The sequence below is a fragment of the Micromesistius poutassou genome (assembly GCF_964030765.1).
Source record: "Micromesistius poutassou genome assembly, chromosome: 7".
Lineage (NCBI taxonomy): Eukaryota > Metazoa > Chordata > Actinopteri > Gadiformes > Gadidae > Micromesistius > Micromesistius poutassou.
This window is the reverse complement of record NC_140277.1, coordinates 13,034,838-13,056,457: the sequence shown is the minus strand read 5'-3', so window position 1 is coordinate 13,056,457 and position 21,620 is coordinate 13,034,838. Positions and strand designations below refer to the sequence as shown.

General features: G+C 44.7%; 1 protein-coding gene across 3 annotated transcripts in view; it reads left to right on the top strand.

Moving 5' to 3' along the window:
- Positions 1 to 21,620, top strand: part of adgrb3 (adhesion G protein-coupled receptor B3) — a gene marked incomplete at both ends in the record, with an annotated part of 102,355 nt that overhangs the window by 17,463 nt on the left and 63,272 nt on the right. For all 3 annotated transcript variants that reach the window (XM_084471019.1, XM_084471020.1, XM_084471018.1), the window contains one exon: positions 20,901 to 21,011. In XM_084471019.1, coding sequence (XP_084327145.1) covers positions 20,901 to 21,011 — 111 coding nt within the window. The remainder of the gene's footprint in view (positions 1 to 20,900; positions 21,012 to 21,620) is intronic.

The following is a 21,620-nucleotide window of genomic DNA, read 5'->3' as shown; positions in this document are numbered from 1 at the left end:
GTCACACTTGTTCAGAAACTAATTTACACCGCGCCACACAATTTATACCCCCTTAAGGGGGAGGAAATATTGAGATGTTTTGGCTGCAATATCAGAAAAAGAGAACAATCTTCTCTTCTCTGATTGGCTGATAGATTGGCCTTACAGCATACATGGACATTATCATTTATGGGGGGCATGGGGTGTGGGGGGCAGTGGTCTGCACCACATAGAAATGCAATCTTCCAGGGATAGTCGAAAGTGGGTCTTGCGACTGAGCAGCAGGTGCTCAACCGCTGTGTGTGTGTGTGTGTGTGTGTGTGTGTGTGTGTGTGTGTGTGTGTGTGCGTGCGTGCGTGCGTGTGTGCGTGCGTACGGAAGGGGGGTCCGGAGTGGTTCCCAGATGAAGTGGAGCCATCAGACCCAACAGCAGACATGATGAATCTTGCGCAAGCAATATGATTTCTGCCCCTCTCGGCCCCTTTCAGCACGGCAACCAACGCTTTAGCGAACTCAGCTACTGGGGTTCCAGACAGCCATCCCTCTCCCCCCGGCACCCCTGTCCCGCCCACCCCCCTCCCTCCCTCCCTCCCTCCCCCCCTCCTTCTCCCGCTTTTAATGCACACAAGCAGAGGGAGGCGGTTTGTTTAGAAGGCCTCTCACGTTCTGGGGGCCACGGCAAAGCCTGTCAAGCAAAGCCTGTCGGAATAGCTTGTGTCTTTAGCGAAAATGGAGCATGCAGATTCCCCTGTTAATTATTCAAGGAGAAGGAGCTGGGGAGGAGGAAAAAAAAAAAAGACGTCCATTAGATAATGTCTGCACTGTCTTTGAAAGAGCAAACATGTAGAGTCTGCCACCTACTCAGTTGATGTGTTATTTCCCCGTTGGACTCGTCTTTGTCAATGTTATAATTTCCAGCGAACAGCGTTTGAGCGATCATTTGAATAAAGTGCCGGAAAATGTGTCCACACTTGTTTTAATCGTTGTATTAATACACTTCTTCAATGGGAGTTTAGGGCTTCACATGTCGACGCGAAGTGGCTCGGCTGAAACCACACGCCACATCGCCTGCCTAATTCAAACATACAGCATAACGTGTTTATAGCCTCGCAAATGTTTTATCACGTGCATAGTAATCACTCTGGTCGGTCCATTGAAGCGTACTGGGCAATTTGGAAAATATTAATAAGCATTTTAAATATGCACAGAAGTGACCCCAATTGAACTGAGTTAAATTGTGTGTGAGTCAATATGTATATTTTGTATATCATTTGCCCACAAGACTGGGCCAATGAAGAGCACCATTGCATCAGCCGTTTCAACCCCGTGCTAATGTCTCATGAATATTCACGCATGCATTTTTTGTGCATACATGTGTGTTCACCAATTAACTCTGCCAAACCATGTAACTGAAGCTTGTATACACACACACCGCTTATGTGAGGACTGTCATAGCCGTATAGTCCATTGGCGCATGCTAATGGACTCCACAGAGATGCTGGTTCAGGGGATAAGGTAAGGGATAACGCCTACTTAAAATAATATAAAATAAAATATATGAATATATTATATAATAATAATATACTACTAAGTACTAGTACTTTTACTCACTTTCATAACAACCACAATCACGAGCACGGTCACATCATTCTCTTCACGTCACCATTCAGCTTTGCTAAATGCCTTCAGAATGATTGATGATTGAAGAATTGATTATCTGGACAGAATTGTTAATGAGGCTTGTTTCTCTTTGTCGGGCGTTATTTGAATTTTCCTCCAATCCTCATTAAGGAGCAATAGACTTCACATTTGTTACATATCCCTGCAATGATTCACAAACCTTTACCCTTTGCGATGTACATGTGTATATAATATATCTGTAAGCATGCATACTTGTCCAACACAGTGTCATGAACTTTCCGTAGTTCTTTGGTCTTATTGCTATGGTGGGCTCTAACGTTGGCACACATGAGTTGTGTTGGTGAGCTAAACACTGACCTTAGCCTTTATATTGTCAAACCCTGGCCTCAGCCTATAAATCTGGAAGAACAATTTTATTCCAGCCAGTAATATGATTATATATGCAGCATCCATTACCTGGTGGACGAGACCCTGTGTGTGGCTTACGAGACGGAGGCAATAACCTATTTTAATAGGGTTATTTTCATGTCCGGTTAAGTGGTATGCAAGTGACATGTAACAGAGAAGATGCAAGTGTGTTAAATGACACCCAAAAAGAAAAAGAGACAAAGAAAGAAAGATAGAAAGGAAGACAGACGTTGTGTGTGTCCTGATAGAAGATCAGCATGTGCTCTCCCCCTGCGGAACAACAGTGGTTCCCCGATGGCATGTTTTATTTTGATATTTTCATAAACATGTCCTATTATTGGCCCGGCCCCCAGCGCTTGTGACATGCTTCTGACTGCGGCCGTTCCTCTCCTCTCTCTTGTCTTGGCTGTTGCCCCATTATGCTGCCTTCTGAGTCACCAGTGGTTCATGGCTCCCTCGAGGTCTCTCTCTCTCTCTCTCTCTCTCTCTCTCGACCTCATTACTCGGGGAGGCCTGGTGACTGGAGCTGCACCTCCTGGTCTGGTTGGAGGCAGCTTGCCCCGCGAGGGGAGGCTGGCTGGGGGGTACCTGGGGGGCCCCGCACAGCGCCTGACGCCGTTAGAGCTCTTGGAAGGCGCGTGGCTAATGAAAAGCGACACGGAGTGGGCCGGGAGGAGTGTTTAAGGGGCCTCGTGGTGGGCACCTGCGGTGCACCACGTATCAGATGGGGTTTTTATACACTGCACAGCATGTGGTGCGGTATGTATGGCTGGATCACACGCAGCCCTGTGATGAGTGTGGAGGGACTGACTGGGAGGATGTGGTTCACTGTCGGTTTGGGTCGGTTTGAGTTGTTGTGCAGGTTCCACATTTTATGTATTTGTGTTTTTGAACTGTTCTTTCTTAATCCTTGTTTCGCCTTATTTAAAGTAGAAATAACCTTCCTGGAAACGGAATTCAAAGTGTGACTCTGGGGAAGGAACACTCATACTCACTCTGCATTCACTCGTTGGTTGGTTAGACACACACACACACACACACACACACACACACACAAACGGGCACACACACGGGCACACACATGCAAAGTGAGGTTTTATATCCATATAAAGACAATTGAACCATTATATGCACATTAGAATTGCAACTTAAACACTAAACGTCAAAAGTGAAATGAGTAATCCATTGAGTGTTAAAGTAGTCCCAGGCTGTGCGTCCTTCAAATAGCTCTGGGCTGCATTATGGGATGGCTAAGCAGCCAATGTTGAACACGTGACTTCATCGAAGGCCTGAATCCCGACCTCTCTGATCTGATCATCTGATCCCTTTGGAGATGACTGCAACATGAGGACAAATGCAGCCGCACAATGTGTTGGTCTGTTTATGTGTTTGCTAGCTGCCTGGGATCTCGTGTCAGCATTATGCCAGCACAATAGCGCCGTCATTGACTCACAGTTATTATTTCATGAAAAGTCACAATGTGTAACCGATGCTATGCACAGAGACAGCTGATGCTCAATTTGTGACAGCTGAATTAAGTAAAAAGTTTAAAAAATGCAAAATGTGCCCATTTTTTTTGTTTCCATTTCTTTTTGTTGGAACATTTGCAAATGATGCATTTGAGGGTAAGCAACAGTAAAACATTATCTTGGCTCTCTGAATTAATTACCCTTTTGACGGATCAACACACATACAAAAATAATAGTTGTCTCTTGTCAGCATTTAGATGCATCGTTATATTGGTATCGTTACCATGTAAAACACCTCAATGGATTGTGGATGTGTTGAGAACATATTGTTGCCCCAGGGGATATTCAAGTGTGATGTGAAACCGTGTTTCTGCTCTCTGCCCTAATACTTTTCTGTGTAATGGTGCTTAGTTATTGATGGGCCAGACCAAGCATTTATCATATTTTACCCTCGGTGTTATGACATATTTGTCAGAGCATTAATTTAGATTAATGGCGTGGAGAGGGTTAGGGACTGATCTGACAGCACATCGCTTCAGAGTTTGAAGAACGCTGAAGGTGATCCGCGTTGTGAGCGCGGAACGTGCGGAAACGCTCCGCCTTGCAAAACGCATTATTGTTCGTCTCCATTTTTTTTTTTTTTTCTTTGCGTGAGCTGAAAAAAAAGACATGCTCCGTTGAAGAACGAAAAAAAAAAACACACAAAAGGCAAAGTGCTGAATCCCGGGAAAAGGAGGTGTAGTCGGCTCATGGAAGGAACATGCATCTGGCAGGTGCTTCGTCCAGAAGATGGGTTAAGGGGCACAGTGCTCCCAAACACAACATTTGGTGATAATAAGCAGAAATACGCTATGGGGATCTGCCGAGCGGCCACAGCAGAGAGGCCAGTACCCACGCCGTGGCCTCTGTGTTTCTGCCCCGTTGACACCGGGCTGCATGTTAAGTACAGCAGCTCTGTGGTGCTAGGCGGTGGATGTCCACACTGAGGTGTCATGGCCCTCGTAGATGCACCACACACAGAAGCGTTGTTGGTCTAGAGAGCGACCATGCAGGGGCCTGAGCACTGGCGTATCTAGATGCACACGCACGCACGCACGCACACACACCCGTACAACCACACACACACACACAAACAAACTCATGCACAAATGTGCACACATACATACACACCATCATGCACTAGTTTATACACACGCACACACATACACACATCATGCACAAATATACATAAGCACACATACACACACACACACATGCGCGCACCCATAAGAATACACACACCCCCCCCTAGTGTGTGCATGTGCACCTCGGGAGGATGTGCCTGCCTGCATTATTCAGGTGCATTTTGTGTCTGGGTTATCTGTCACGCAGAGGGGCTGTCAAGGCCCATAAAAGGTGGGTGGTACTGTAGCGTGCATGCCTACTGCCGCTGAGCTGGTCTGGACACACAGCGCACGCACACACACACACACAAACACACACGTATAATAATATTTGTTGTGCGTGTGCATTGCTGGGTACGGGCAGATGCTTTCTGGACATTTACTTTGCCTGCCCACTCTTTTCTTTTATGGCCGTAACGAGACAGCTGTGTACTGCAGAGCGTCTTACTCATAGCGCGCAGGCGGATGCAGGGATGCTGAAGTCCAAAGTGTCAGTGTGTGGATGCTGTGTATACAGAATGTGTGACAGTATCAGTGGATTCACACGAGTACAGCAGGGAGTATAATTATCTTTGTATCTTTGGCTTTCAGGAATAATGACTATATCTAAAAAAAAAATAGATGTATTTTTGCCGTACTGTTTAAACCGAGAGTAGGCAATTTGGAGAAAGTAGCCAGAGGAAGATCGATTTTTTTTATTCAACCGAAAAAATCCCACTTCTCCCTTCAGGCCTTGCTCCAAAGCCACTCCCCCAAAACTGAGTAGCTCGCTAGCTTTAGCATTAGCTCTGCCTAGCCTTGTGGAAGACATTAGACAGGCCATCCAATCATTTCATTCGGGCAGCATTATTCGGGCCGCTTGAAATATTGGTTTATTACAGGCCTGCAACAGACATTTAGCAGTGGATTGTTTAGGATAAGTTTCACTCAGTAGATAGTAGGGGCTAGCGATGCCTTGCTCAGGGATACATACAGGTAGGATTTTATCCAGTACAACCAGGCTGGGAGTCAAACATCCTGCAAACCACGCTAAGATCCTGCCCCGTTATAGTTCACATGGTATGACCCCAAGCCTTCGTCACTGGCCTGCTGCTCATTATTCACCACATGCAGCGTGGGTTTCTACCAGACCTCATGGATCATGGAACAAATTTGCATTTGTATTCTTTTCAAGAATAGTACGCAACCGTTTAAACAAAAAAGGTCATTATATATTTTATCGTTACCGTCGTTTATTCCGTTCATTTGAAGCTGGGTATAGGTGTATATCACAGATTTTCCATTATGCAGACATTCATTATGTTATCCTCTTTTGTTTGATATTCGCTTCACTCAGGTATTGAACTTAACTGTGAGGTTCAACACCTGAATTTGCAACACTTAAAATCCCCCTTCTTGAATGAATAAAGTGCTCTATTACTGTTACCTCCGCCACCGACCCTTTCCATATTCGTTGACAAAATGAAAAACGTACCATACCTGTCGTCGCTGCTAAAACAGAAAGAAGGGTGCACAGAGAGCAGTGATTAACTTGGTTGCCAGGCAACAGCAAAACTTTTTTGTATTATAAGATTCAATTATGAATACTCCTTAGTGCGAGTTATGCGGGTTAGTTATTTTTGGAACCACACATCGGAGAGACTTTAATTCAATCAAGCTTTATATTATGCAAATAAAGCACACGATGAAAAATAAACCGGTTGAAACGTCGCCATCACCCTGACTGTGGAACTTTTTAAAGACGCGCAGGCAGTTTAGCAGTTATATTTTTAACCTGTGTTTACCCATCGATGGCTTACTCAGCATCGGGGGCTCCGTTTCTTAAGCACTTCCCCCGTAAAAGCCTCTTACTTTGAGGTAGTTGGAATCCGTAACACGGGAAAGCCGGATAGAAAGTCCCGGGTTTGAATCCTGGGTCTTGTTCGCCGCGAGGCAGCAGGATTAATCACCTCTGTGGTAACAGTTGAAAATACATTCATGTCTGTTTTTTTGTAATATTGACTTGTAATTACGAAAGCAAGAAATCGAAATGTAAGAGAAAAAAAACGGTGTAGAGTCTTTGCCAACTGTGTATGAATCAGGGATTGTTAATGCCCAACACACATTATCCAACAAGAAATAGGCCAAACGTCTCGTAGATGGCTAGGAAACGTTCCTCTCCGTCTCCTCAGTGTAGTCCCGGTGCCTCATGGCCTCCCTGATATGTCTTTAATAACACTTCTGCATGTACGTCGCTATAATCCCGTGGACAACAGTATTAATATGTGTCTTACACTTAGAGAAACAGTGACCTAATTCCGGGACTATAGCGTTAGCCTCGAAACTGGCTGGCGAGAGCAAACCTCGGGGAGGAATCCAGACGAGCGATGGGCTTGAAAGGAATCGTTTTTTCATCGCCTTGAGTATTCCACGGTCCACTTAATCGGGGTGTGAGAAGATTTTAAGATTGTCCTTTGGTACGCCAAAAGAGGGAAAGTTTCCAGTGGACTGGAACAAAATAAAATAAAAGGCGAAAAAGATTGGGGAGGGGAGGGAGGCCGTGGATAAATATACAGCTTGGCGACCGACAGCGGGCAGATAATGAGAGAAAATCTCCAATTGATTCGTCTCTTTGTGAGAGCCTCCCCCAGGAAGTTGCTGCTGTCATTTCCCTAATAGCGTGGAGAAAGTGGGAAGCCTGGAGTGGATGTTGAGAAAGGGTTTGCGGAGAAGTAGGGGGCATAAGCTAATCAGAAGCTGATCTTGAAGGGCCCATTGAGCTCCAGCTACAACATATTAAAATGGGGGTGTGGGGGGACATGCACGAAGGGCTGGTTTTATAATGAATTATTGAGGGTATCATATAATATAATGAGTTCTGTCTGCTGTCTCCATGCTAGGTCCGTCTCGGACAACAGCAAATGCTGATTGCCCTAACTGCAAATGAAAATAGTGTGGTTTGCATTCATGTGTGAATATAGTTATGGTGAGTGCCGTCTGTTCTGATTAACTTATTAGCTATTTGCATTCCATCAGGAATTCAGCCGATGCGCCATACACATGTAGGGAGCATTATTCAACAAGTTCATTTCACAACGTCGCTTTTCCACCGTGAGTGACAAAAAAAAAAAAATGCGAATGTAAAAAAGTAATCTGCATTTTGGGTGTTATTTATCCATTTGTTCTAGTTACCATATTTAATTTCACTTAGTGTTCTTGTTTGCTCCCCAGAGCTTAAGAAGGTACTTGTTTTATTTTTTTGGTTCCTTTCCATTACACTTCCTGCCTCTGTTATCTTCTTTATTTTAACAGCTATGGTGCAGACGCGCTTCTTTGATAAGGAATACTTCACGAGGTGCAAACAGAAGGTGTGTGTGTGTGTGTGTGCGTGTGTTTCACTCCGCTCTTCTTCATTGGTATACCCTCGCTTGCCTATCCCCCTTGTGATCACTGCTTTGATACCTCGCTGTGTTTACCTTGATGAAATGTGAGCAACGCTGACCCACTTAACGGACCCACAGTGTCTGAGTGAGTGTGTGTGAGCGTCTGATGTGTGTGAGTGAGTGAGTGAGTGAGTGTGAGTGCGTGTGTGTGTGTGTGTGTGTGTGTGTGTGTGTGTGTGTGTGTGTGTGTGAAAGGGTGTGAATGTGTGTGTGTGTGTGTGTGCCATGCACAAGCAATAATCATTGTGAGTGCAGTGGTTTGAAAGGAGTTGTTTTATCCGTGAACCTTGTGAAATTCAATCAAAACTTTCACTGAGTGTTAGGGAGACACGATCAAAAGTAGGAGTTAGAGAAGGGGATGCATCTGAGTGGCTGAATGTCAGCCGAGCCCCCACCCCCTGCAGGGATTCACCCACCGGAGTAATAGTCGCACAGCCGGGGAAAATCACTACGGTCACACAGTGGAAATACTGATTTTTCTCTGCGAATGTACCAAAAATAAAAACTTTGCAGGCAAAATGCAACAAATTTCATAGTCTACCCTGATGATTGCTGACCCATTTAATAGTCCTGAGCTGTGTTTTAAATTGCTTGTTAGCACGAAATAACCTCACCTGCCATTGTGTTGAGATGCACACCAATGATTAATATGCATCTGCAACGTTGGTTGTGTTGTGTTCATTTATAATTCACACAGTCGTTGTAAAACACAGCACTTCCACACACAGTTCCATTGCGCCCATTTGGAGCAGTTTTCCTGGTACTATTCTGTGGTATACATAACAACTCTGTTTATAACTCTGACAACTCTGTTGTCTTGTTGTCTTGTCTTATCACTTTACCTGTTCACCGTGGGATAGTGGGAAACGTCTTCTCCATTGCTTTGTATGTGTGTGTCTTCATGTGAAGTAATTGAGAATAAAGCTGACTTTGACTTTTTTGACTTAGTTGAAGTTATTATCAACATCACTATGACCTCCAAACTATACAGGACTGTGGCAATATTACATTTCTCCATGACAAATTCATTACTTTATATTTAACACTGCTGGGCCACACACACACACATGACACATATACACACACACACACACATCCACACAACACACCCAACACACAACACGGATACACACACACACAAAACCCACCCACACACAAACCAACACACCGCACTACCAAGTACCACATACTTCTTCATTTGGGACTGATTTGATTTTGTGAAGGCCACTGACGAGCAGTCCACGTGGCCTTTGTTGTAGTGAAGGTAAAATTACACAAATTATTCTGTCGCATCCCGGAACGGGTAGCGATTCATCGGGCCTGTCTGTGAGTGCTCATATGCCAACTGATTCAGCAGAAGAATGGGTCAAATGCCAGAGCCAATGCACATTGACTGATGATCTCGGGTGGCTTGGACAAAGGAGGCCTGATTGTTTGGCTTTAAATGGTTACTTTCTCTCCATTTAGAATGGTACCCCTTTTAGTGGCCTGCCTAACAACTGCAGTGTGTGTAAGGGAGGGGAAATGAATCTATTGATGTCCTTGAACTTCTGCGTGGTATAATACATTCTAATTAGATTAGGCGAAGGGAGAATGCATGAAAAGACAGCTTTTTTACTCCCCCCCCCCCCCCCCCCCCTTATGCTGATTAGAGTGGAAAATATATATGCATCCTTCCGCTCAGTTATTTTGCATTGAAAAGCCCATTAAGACCCTTCTTCTCATTCGTCGAACGCGGGAGACCGGAAGGTAATGGTTTTGTCATTCACACTCCCAACAGATAATCCTTTGCACTGTAAACTGTGCGAAACAGCGTGCCTCGGGAGAAGGGCTTTTTTTTTTTTTTTTACTCCTTCTTAGGAATTACCGATGACGCAAGCCGACCGCGGCGGGAGGACAGCCGCTGTGTTTTGATGCAGTGCGTGAAACGGGGTCCTTCAAGGATCTTTGATCCCCGTCCCGCGCGGAGGACGCGACCACACGTGTCCGGACACGCGGCGCGGTCACGACGCACACTTAAAACAATCCCTCATCCGTCACCGTCGAGTGTTCGTCTCGACAACAGCGATTGAGTTTGTTTTTTTTTCGTTTTTTTTTCATCTCTTGATTTATTTTCTGGGTGAAACCAGGTCTGAAATCTCCTCCGCCTCCTCCTCCCCTGAACTGACGCGACCCCCGGCCCGCTCGGTCGCACACACACACTCACAGAACGCGCACACGCCGGCTTTTACTGCTCCGCCCCCGCCCGTCAGGCGGCTATAGCCGACCGTGATGATGCGGGCTGACGGACAATAGGTTGGACTGACCGTTCAGGCGTAGCTATCCCGTAGGGGGAAGGGGGGGGGGAGTTTGCGACCGACCTGTGCAGAAAGCCTCCTCCTCCTCCTCCTCTGGCTCCCCATTCCAGTCCAGTCCACCGCGCGGTTGAATGGACGGCAGCAGCCATTGTGTGGCGGGATAATGCTCTTCGATCCTCCCTACTGTCGTAATGGCCCACGCGGAGCAGAGGGTGGCGCAAGGTGGCTCGGAGCGGGGTTTGGGTTTTTCCGCTTCTTTTTATTTTAGGTCTTAGGAATAAAATAAATCATTAAGATTAGTGGTCACGCTTGTGTTTTTCGTACGATTAAAAAGGGGGAGAGGGTAAACGAGGGAGATAGAGAGAGAGAGTTTGTGTGTGTGTGTGTGTGTGTGTGTGTGTGTGTGTGTGTGTGTGTGTGTGTGTGTGTGTGTGTGTGCGCGTCTGTCTGTCTGTGTCAGCTTGTGTGTGTGTGTGTGTGTGTGTGTGTGTGTGTGTGTGTGTGTTAGAAGATGTCCCTAGGTGTCCCTGTATCCCTCCGCCCCGCCCCTAACACGGCCTGGGGGCATCCAATAATCGAACGGCCATGTTGAAGGAGAGGCTTAATTGAGCACGCGCACTTGAGGAATTTTGACCAAATACTTAATATTCTGAACGTGGCCACCAGCAGGGCGAAGCTGGTGGGGCGGTAATCAATTCCATGCGTTGGCCATCGATGAGTTGTCGAACGGCTAATTGAACACATTAATGGTGCATAGCTGTGTGGCGCCGGACCACGCTCACCACGCGCACATTAAAAAACAATTAATTTCCGATAATCGCACCTCTCGCGGCCGCCTCGGCAGCTGGGTGTAGCGAGGATCCATCATTTCATACTCGGCCCGCGATTTAATCCCGACCGCCCAGCGCTGTGCATCCATCGCTGCGAACCGCTCAGCCCATTTCTCCTGGAGTCTGGCGCGGTTGAATACGGTTGAATATCCGCCGTTTTTTTCTACCTGATCTCGGGCGCTTTCCCTTCCCGTGTGAACGGCGTCAACCCATCCTGGTTCTGATATCAGTTTGCATCCTTCTTATTACCAGTTCCTCTCATGGTTTTCACCTCCACGACCATAAGAGGTAACGGGCCTGGATAGGGAGAAGCACAGGAGATACAAGCGAACACTAGTGCTGTTCACGGGTCTGTTATGGTCTCTTAACTATTATATAACAACAGCATGGCGGCTTGAAGTAAATGGCCTCAAAAGTCCAAATAAGTGATAAGAAAAAAAACAACAATGGTTTTATTCATATTTTTTAAGTAATATATAATAATAATAGTTATACATAATTTAGTAATAGAAAGTCAACCATCGCCCACCATGTTGTCCCAATATTTTATTCATATTTATATATTATTTATAAGTCCTATCTGTTTTTTCCCTGGGCCCCTGAGTGCTGGTCTTTGGTGGCTCTTATGAAATCAGAGGGGCAATAGCCTATTTCTCTCAGGATACCAAAATAGCATCAAGGTTACTTGATGCTTCAGAGAGTCTTCTCCAATTCACCCGTATCTCAGTCTTAGGATGCGTCTATGCGTTGAAGCAGGCACTGCTTTTACATATAGCCTTTTCATTTTAATTCAAGAACGAAAGGTCTGTTGAATTGGTACGTTTTTTTGGTAAATTATAGGTTTCCATTGAAAGTGGGAAATAATGTGCAGTGATTGCTTTATTAACCTCGAGTGTTGCTTTCTTTTTCTTTTGGGATGATACATCAGCATGTATGTTTAGAATATGTAAAAATGGAAAATGGCCAACGATGACAGCCACCTCGTAACACATTGAAAAAGGTTGAAATTAAACAGTCTTCCATGACCATCAAATTGCTCTGTGTTGGTCCAACATACAAAAAATGAAGGTAACATTTTTAGACAGCTGTGTTGAATGAAGACAAGTTCAAGTACTGATGACTAAGTGGTAAAAAAAAGAAGTGAAATATGATTTTTATCATCGATCAATTCATCGCATATCCCTCTCATCTCCAAGGTGACAAAATAATATTTTTCAGCACCTGAAGGAAGTGAACTTCTGTGCTGCCGGCACCAAAATCCTCCCCCGCAAAAAAACCTATAATTAGCCGGGTGTTTAGCTACGCTTTGTGATATAACATACTCACACTATACATCCACTGTCTGCTGCACCTCTACGTTCAACTTAAATACAGCTGGGTGTTTTGCTACACTTTGTGATATAACACACTATAAACCCAAACTCTACTGTGAGAAAGTGAAAACCCTTCTCAATGTCTCTCCCATTCCAGCAAATTGATTGTTATATTTGTACTTCCGTCGTAGTAGGGGGCAGTACGTTAGTCCATCTAGTTTAGGCCAGGAAATGATCCCCTGTGTAAATGGTATGGCCTAACTGGCATTGTTTGGTCCACCTGGGACTAATTCCTTTGCCTATTTTAGGGGTGTCTCATTTTATGATGGGGGCTGAAGGTGGGTTGATGTTAGGACAGTACTGGAAACGTCATGCTATGCTAAAGTCATGCTAAGCTAATTTATGCTATGCTAAATTGCTAAAAGCTATTTTTGGAACGTTCATTTGTATTTTGAACCGTGGATTTATTTTTGTTTATTTATTTTTGGACTTTTGATTGACGGAAATATAACGGAAATAAAACCCTTGTTCTTGTCCACACTTTCCAGTCCAGTGAGTCCATATCCCAAAAAACGCGGTCCCTCACATCTACATTCAACGTAAATACAGTCGGGTGACGACGAAAGGGAAAGTCCACCTCTACGAACAAACAAACAACGAACGCGGAGCGACAAGAGCTCCTCAGAGCCGTTGCTACGAGCAGCGAACGTGGAGTGACAGTCCGGCTGCTCGGTGCCGGCCTCTATCTGACGACAAACGTTGGTTCGTATCACGTGGCGCTCTGGCGCCCGTCACGGAAGGAATCACCGGCCCCGCTAGTTACACGGAGCAGCGCCTTTGTTTTTTAACATGAGCTTTGCCCCAAAATGAGCCGTGACAAGCAGACGTTGTGAGCATCTTCCCCGTCGCTAGCTCCACGGCGTGGCGTGACGCGACCGCCTGACGCGATGCGGGGTGGCAGGCCCCCGACAGCGGTCGCGTTTCACTGCCGCGAGACGCGGAGAGCGAAGGGGCTCAGACGGTGTCGGGTGCGAGGGAGGGATGGAGGGAGGGAGGAAGGGAGGAAGGGAGGGAGAAAAGAAGAGAAAGCTTGGTGACATGAATTATGGAAGTCTCATTAAGAGACGAGAAGGGATGACTTCATGGTGGTGGGGAATTGGCTTTGTTTGCGTCGCGATAAAAAAACAAAAGGCAGTGTTTTCCTTTCTCTTTGTTGTACTGTGTGCCACATATAGAGAAATGGAATAACCATTAATGCCTTGTCTTGAACTCCGTTAAATCAAAAGTTACACTGCATTACGCCGAGTAAAATTCTGTTAAAAGGACATGGTCGGCCCTTTTGGGAATTGGCTGCCGTTGCAAAAGAGCTAAAAATTGTGTCATATTTCTCCGTTGACAGATGCAGTGCTTGGCATGGTGGCTTGGCGTTGGGCTGGCTCTCTGATTGCCAGGTTGTCTTCTGAGGTTGTGCCTCCCTGGGCCGAAGCCAAGTCCAGTCTTTTCCATACAATCCCCCCCAAAGTATAGTATGGAGAACAGGTTCCTTTGGCATAAATGTGATGGCCATGCTCTCAAACAGTGATGGACGATGAAAAGGTTACAAAGGTATAAATTCCCCTCCAATTCTCTGGATCTTACGGAGCAGTATAACACAGAGTCAAAAGCGTTGTCATATCCGCCGTTAAACCTCACCACACCATCCATACGTTGAAGGGCGTATGTCCTGGATCACACCGTAAAAGTCGATACAGTGCGAGCGCGGTTGAGCTGGGCGGACTCCTCATGTAAACAGCCTCTCCTGTCTGAACCGGTTTCATTAGGGATTCTGCTTCCGTTCGCGTCTCTGTCGATGCACACACAGTACTCCTTTTATGTGTGCGTCTGCAGCGGTCCCCAGTTTTCCTCATGGGTGGTTGAACAGTGCCTCTGTTTTAGAAGGCTGTTGATTCTGCTCGGTGACTTTAATCCCAGCGTTCGCTTTAAAGCAGAGTGCGGGCTATGCGCCGGCGGCGCCTATATCGCCTGATAGCATGGCCCATGCTGGGCCGGTGGCAGGACGTATCATCAGCCCGCTGACCTATTAGCATGCACGGGCTACGTTGGTTTCCAAGGGTTAGCCTGGAGAAAGGACACAAAAATGAATCCCTTCATCATCTCCCCCTACAAACCCCCACCAACCCCGTCTCCCCCGAAAACCAAACGCAGTCGATAATCTTGCCGCCGAGTTCTTTATATGCAAAGTGTTTTTGATACTGTGTAATGAGTAATATTCAGGGGGGGAAAGTGTGTATCAACACATTTAGGAAATAAAAAGTGTTAGGGATGTTTCGGCTGAGTCGAATGAAAACAAGCGTTAAATTTCCCATGGATGTGAGGGGAAAAAAAGAAGGAAAAATAAGGAGGGAAAAAAAGGTAGGTAGTCTGCTCTGGGCACCCGGCAACAGCGCGCGTGGATGAAGTGATTTGATAACAGCAGAGCTCCATCTAGGTTGCTCTGTGCGGTACTGCTCAGTCCCAGCTCCCTCGTTTAGCGTTGTAAATTATCCTTTTAATTTCCAATAGCAATTTAACCATCTATGTCTCTCTCTCTCTCTCTCTCTCTGTCTCTGTCTCTCTCTCTCTGTCTCACTGTCTCGGTCTCTTTCTTGCTCTCTCTCATTCTCTCTCTGCCTCTCTCTCGGCCTCTCTCGGTCTCTCACTCTCTTGCTCTCTCTCCCTCTCATTCTCTCTCTCGGTCTCTCCCTCTCGGCCTCTCTCCCTCTCTATCTGTCTCTCATCTACAGTGTATTATCTCTGACAGGGTATTCTCGAGGAGATGCGGCGTACCTTTTTAACTGCCCGTCGAGCTCTGTTCATTATGTCATTTGGTGCCGGGTTCATGTGACTTTCCAAACGCGGTGCAGTGGCAGTCACTCAGAATTCTAATTTGGTTCCAATCTAAGTCATTAGGAAAGTAAACAGATGGTAGAAGGAAGATGATGGATAATTGTGTGTCTCACAGGACAATTCATAATTTGTATCTGATTCCTTGCAACCCCTTCATTTTCCTAATGAATGCCTAATTGAGTTTTTTTTAAATTAATTTTGGCATATGGTACCGCTCATAGTGAGGTTCACGTGGTAACCGTACATGGATACCTTTAATGTTATTATCAATGTTTTTATTAAGGGGATTCACAGAGTAGTTCATCTTGATTAGAACCGTATACAGCCCATTGATAATTATTATACAAAATAGTGCTTTTACTAGTAGTTGTAGCACTACTGGTAATAGTATTAGTATGTAATTAAACAAACACATTAAACAAAAGTACAAAAGTATATTTCCAGATGGCAGATAGCAATTTATTACTTTTTTAACTCCTATATTCCATCACGTTTACGACAACCCGACAAATATTGAATATGAAAAAGGATAGTTAGTAGGTATCCCTCTGCTGGTTCCTGGCATGGTGCTCGCTTGAGCTCTTGGGGGGGGGGGAGGGGGCGGGACTTGGACTGGTCAGAGTGCGGTGCTAATGAAGTGGCTCTCGTTAGAGCGGACGGCGGTGACAGGCAGCCGGTCGGTTAGTAGGAGCAGGGCCAGCGTGTGGAGGACCCCCGACGTTGAGACTCTCACGGTCGGCCTCTGAGCCGGCGCTCATTTCATGCAAGGTTAGCCATAACGCTGATTGACGTCGCTCCTGGATTCTACACACCTCTCAATGATATGACACGCAGCAGAACTTGTCCACGCGCTTGAGAGAGGAATTGAACGCCGTCCAAGGTGCTCTTCCGCGGCCAACCCAAGCACTGCTTAAAGCTCGATTGGATAAGCGACTCAGACTCTGAGACATTGGCAGTCACCGTTGCCTGTCTCCAGTTTGTCTGCTCCGAAGCAATTCATGTCACTCACTGGAACAAGGCCTGTATGTGTATGTGACGGCTGTGACCGTGTTTTAATGACATCCATTAGTCATGTGATATCGTACCGTCAATTTTCACTTTTCGACCACCAACCTTATTCAGGAAGGTATTTTTATGTAGTGGTATCCATATGAAAAACGTAACTCAAACATGCAACCTGGTAACCTTTCCTTTGATGTTGTAAGTGATTCAAAATGGGAACTGCGTGTCCCATAAAGAGTGCACTCTCATCTGCACTCTTTTTTTGTGGTGGTGAATTGAGTTGAGCACGGTAAGACCCCCCTGCAAATGGCCACAAAATGTACAAAAGTGGGCATTACATTAGTAAGAAACGTACTGTTCCCCACCCAATCAAAGAAAGAGGAATCCACTCCGGTTGTGTGTTCCCCTTGGTCCCCGGGAGCTAGCTCTCCATTTGCTAAAAGCTAATCCTGTGTGGATCCCAGCTGAAGCCTCTTTAACGCCTCACACGCCTACGGAGAACGAGGCTCTCCCTGAGACGTTTCAGTATGTTTCACAGAGATGTCTGCCACCTCACTAACAAGCCGCTGTCCAACGCTGTTCCATGAAATGTGATGAAGGAGGACAGGCCGATGGACTCGGGCGTCGTCCACCTAGGGAAGTGGCAGCGATATTTACAGATGGGTCTTTTCGGCCATATGGTCATCGTATGCAACATTAAGTCAATGACACCATGGGGAAACACGAAGAGGCTATACTGTTTCAAGAATACACTGTGAAATGTGGACTTGGTTGAGACATAAAACAAAAGACACCACGAAGACATAGTGGAATAATCAATATATTTGGTTTGATTTTACAAATACATTGGTTAGGGTGATGGTTTTGGATGCAGCCCAGAAGTTGAAAATGTTGTACAAATTGAGTACAACAACCATCAAGCTGTCTCCAACCACATCCATGCTTGAGCTTTTCACAGCATGTACTTTGTAGCACTATACTGTACGACTTCAAAAACATACTAATACTAAACAAATGCCAATCTATCAATAGTCCTTCCTATACATGGCCATATACAGTATACAGCAGCACTACAAAGTGCATTCAAAGCTTGTGACATGAACCACCCGTCGACAACTTCCTAGAATAACAAAAAAAAAAACTAGGCCACATGTCAATCTTAAATCCCGTATAGAATCATAAGAAAAGGCTTAAAGGGCCGAAATAAATGCTCTTTCCCAGTGGAGCTGATAGCATGATCCATTTGATCCAGACATGATTGCTGGAACAAGCGGCACAGCGCAGACATAATAACGTAGTTTATCAGCAGCATGAAAAAGATTATTGCAAATTTATCCCCCTCCAGTTGGCACAATTAATTCACCTCCATATCTATGTAAAAAAAACGATTTCAAGTTTTATCTTTCAAACCTCTTCTCCAATTTTACGGACAGGGTAACAAGTGTGGAACTTGCGATTAGACAACCTTTAGCCTGTGATTCATGCTTTGCAGCGGAAGCATGTTATCCTAGTTACCAATGTGCTGATGTCAGATGGGGGGAAAATTGAAATGACCACAGTAACAAATGAAAGGAGATTTAAAGGTGAATGTGAAAATATCAGCCGTTTTCTTTTTGCTGTTACATGGCTGGCTGGATTTATAGACGGCAGTTTCTTAAGGTCACTCACAACGTTGTGTGAATATTAAAGGAATAAATTGGTTTCTTCTCCGTTTATTTAGCGTCCCCACGTAAATGTAATTATTGGTTTAGCTAGAAACAACAGGAATGGTGAGATTGATAATCAGCAATAAATGGTACTATTTAAAAGTGTTTCGGTCAATGTCGCAAATACAGTTTTCGGTGCATACATAATTTTTGTCCGAAATTTTCTTATTTAATGTCAGACTAGTTCAACCAAAGATGAGTAGTTCACTAAAGATGCAGTATTGCCTCTTTAGAGAGGGGGGGGGGCGGAGGGGTGATAAAACAGGTAGCCTTACAGAGACACCCTGCATCGATAGGACATTTGTTCTGGCTCAGGCTTTGTTCCGCGTTCACTTCGACCATTCGTCCTGAAATAATGTTCCGCTTGACACATGATCTCCAGGGACCCCGAACCCTTTCCTTCACTTTGCTTCGTCTGTTAATTTCCGCTTTGATGATAGTAGGAACTGCTAGAGGGGGCACTGTGAGCCTGCATTCAGTGTTCAATTGTAACACCTCTTTATATAGAGTTTATTTTAAGAGAACCACCTTCTACTTGAAAAATGAAAATGATAACAAACGACGGTACAGTCAGGGAAAGATTTGTTATGTTTGAGTTCAAACACAAAGAAAAGCCAACCTTGATATCGCCCATTGTGAGCTCACAGTTTGACTTTTGTTCAGTTTGTTGCTTGTTATGAAATGACTTTGCGACTAGTTTGACTTTTACCGCACTGTCATGGGGTTTGAGCTAAAATCCACTTGTGCAGTGGTTGTGTATTCCAATTATTTTCGAACCCCAATTAACCAACAAGGATGATGGGCAAATGCTCCTATCCCTCTGGCGACGGCTCCTGTGCCTCCTGCATTCATATCATGTCTCCTACAGAACAATCTGTCTGCTTATCACACACACACACACACACACGCACACACATACGCACACGCACACGCACACACACACACACCTCGGTTTCATACAGAATAATCGCTTTGGGAATTGGTTCATGATACAAGAAACAGCACGTCAGGGCATGAAGCATATACGCTCAGTCACACTCACACACACACACGCACACACACACACACACACACACACACACTAACACACACACTCACTGCTGTCGCAGAGAGTGCATGTCAGAGCACCTACCGGGGCTTGGCTGGCGGCACATTAGGCCGACCTCCCTGCTGCTCCAGAGCCACTGCCACCGCACAGTGGACCTTTTCTTCCGGGTGGTGTGTTTTTCTTCCAGCAGGGGGTACAACACAGCGCTGCACTGGCTGCCTAATTTGACCGAAACATGCGGGTGAGATCAAGTGACGCAGGGGGAAAATACCATTTTTGGAATTTGGGTTGCAACAAACCAGGGTTGTTTTCCTTTATGTTTCAAAACCTCCCGAACCAACCCACATCTTATTCATTACAGAAAAAGGAGTTGTTTATTTTCCATGTGTATATATATATATTTTTTTTTTAGAAGGGTTCTGAAATGTCAAAAGTCAAAGTCTTTATTTTTATTTTTTTGCCTGTTGGTATGACTTGCATAATTTCAAACGCCTGCTGCATCGCACCCGTGCTAAAGCCAGAATGCTGCTCCCATCCAGCCACAGTTCATTCTGCAGCTAAACGACCCCGGGGGTTGAATACTTCAATGCTAAACCAACGATAATTCCCATCCCCGCTAAGTGGACACCCCAAGCCATGTCAAGCATCTTAATTGTGTGACTTAATTGAGGACGATGGATTATACATTGTGTTGTGAATCAATCTAACAAAAGCCCTGTGTGTGTCTTGTTATTTGTGCGTCACCTATGTATGTCCATCTGAAAATTAAAAACATGCAACCACTTGTGTGTCGCATAAAAAAAAAATGGTACTATGTACGGTATACCTTGTCACTAAAACTATCCGCACACATTTAGCATTTTGTATTTAGGTCAATCCAAAAATACATTGTGCTTAACCAAACGTAACACAAAGTGTCTGATTTACAGTTCAAGGCTGGATTTCAATAATACGGTGTCAAAACTATAAGTCACTAAGTTACTAAGTCACAATGCATCCAGATTTCATATCGTAAATCCATTGGGCAAGAAAGAGGGCAATAAATCAAACTTAAAAAAAACCCAGCTCAGAATACATTTGTCTAACTGTCTAATTTCACTAAAGGTTCACTTTGCGGTGAACCGGGTCACCAACAGAAGAAAAACCCAACAACATCGATCACTATGAATTATGAGCTAGGAACTGTGGATCAATAGCATGTTATGTCCATGACCCCTCCCCCTCCTCTGTGGCTTTCCAATGGCTTACACATTTTTTACTTTCACTTTTTGTTTTGTGTTTCTTTTTTCTGGGTGGGAGGGAGGGAGGGAGGGAGGGATGGGGATGGGGATGGGTGGGAGGGAGGGAGGGAGGGAGATGGCCCAATGAGGTTTTAGCTTGTTAAATCGGATGTCGAGTTTATTTGCATGTTTGCTATGTGTCTACGCTGTGCTTTTTCAAACCAAGCTTAATTAATACTTCCAACTCACCCTTATAAATCCGTTGCATTGTTCTCTGCCTTAAAGTAAGAAGAAGGAAAAAAAGTGACAAGTTAAACGACGTACACCTGTGTGCTCTTTGTTTCTAGACATGCATTACAGTTGCTTTGACACGTTTCGCGACAAACAGAATGCAATATTTGATATTAATATTTATCCTTACATATCTATATCTCTATATATATATACATACGTTTTTGTGCTCAGAAAGATCATGTTTAAGCCTAGCTTTCATTTCAACCTCTATTCTGTCCCTAGAGTATGGAATGATGGGAGAGCATACAGTAAAAAGTCAGCGGCCGCGGTCAGTTCATGACACAAAGGCCCTGCAGGAGCAAGCTGAGTCTGCTAAATTTATGGCACAAACTGGTAATATAATAGTTCTGTTTCTTTACTTTATTTATTTTGTTGCCTAAACAACTTAATTTCATTTTGAGTCACATGCATGCTCTCTCTCTCCCTCTTTCTCTCTCTCTCTCTCTCTCTCTCTCTTGTACCTGCCCTTTTTTTTTAAGTGACACTGTTTTTCATCATTATTATTATTATTATTATTTGTTTCTACTCCTCACCATCCGTCGCTACGTATAAACTAGCAGGACACATACATCCCTGTTGCCTCTATGACTATTTGATGCATAAGCATACTAGGGTTGTCAGTTTGTTTTATTGTTACACAGTCAGTGGGCTGAAGTGCACAGCTCATATATACTCAAGGATCATGAATTAAATAGAAGGTAAAACTTAGGCTGGCTATGTAGTGAGTCATTCACCGACGGGCCTAATAGAGTCATTCAGTGAGAGGATTCGACCCCATTCAGCCGAAAACAAAACACTAAATTAATCTAAAGGGACGGCTGTACAAAACCCACACATGTTTAATTTAGCAGTTTAGAAAATATAGATTACATGAGTTCTGTTGGCCATATCAATAATGAATCATTACATTAACAGTGGACAGAAGGCTTCAGTTAGTTTTAC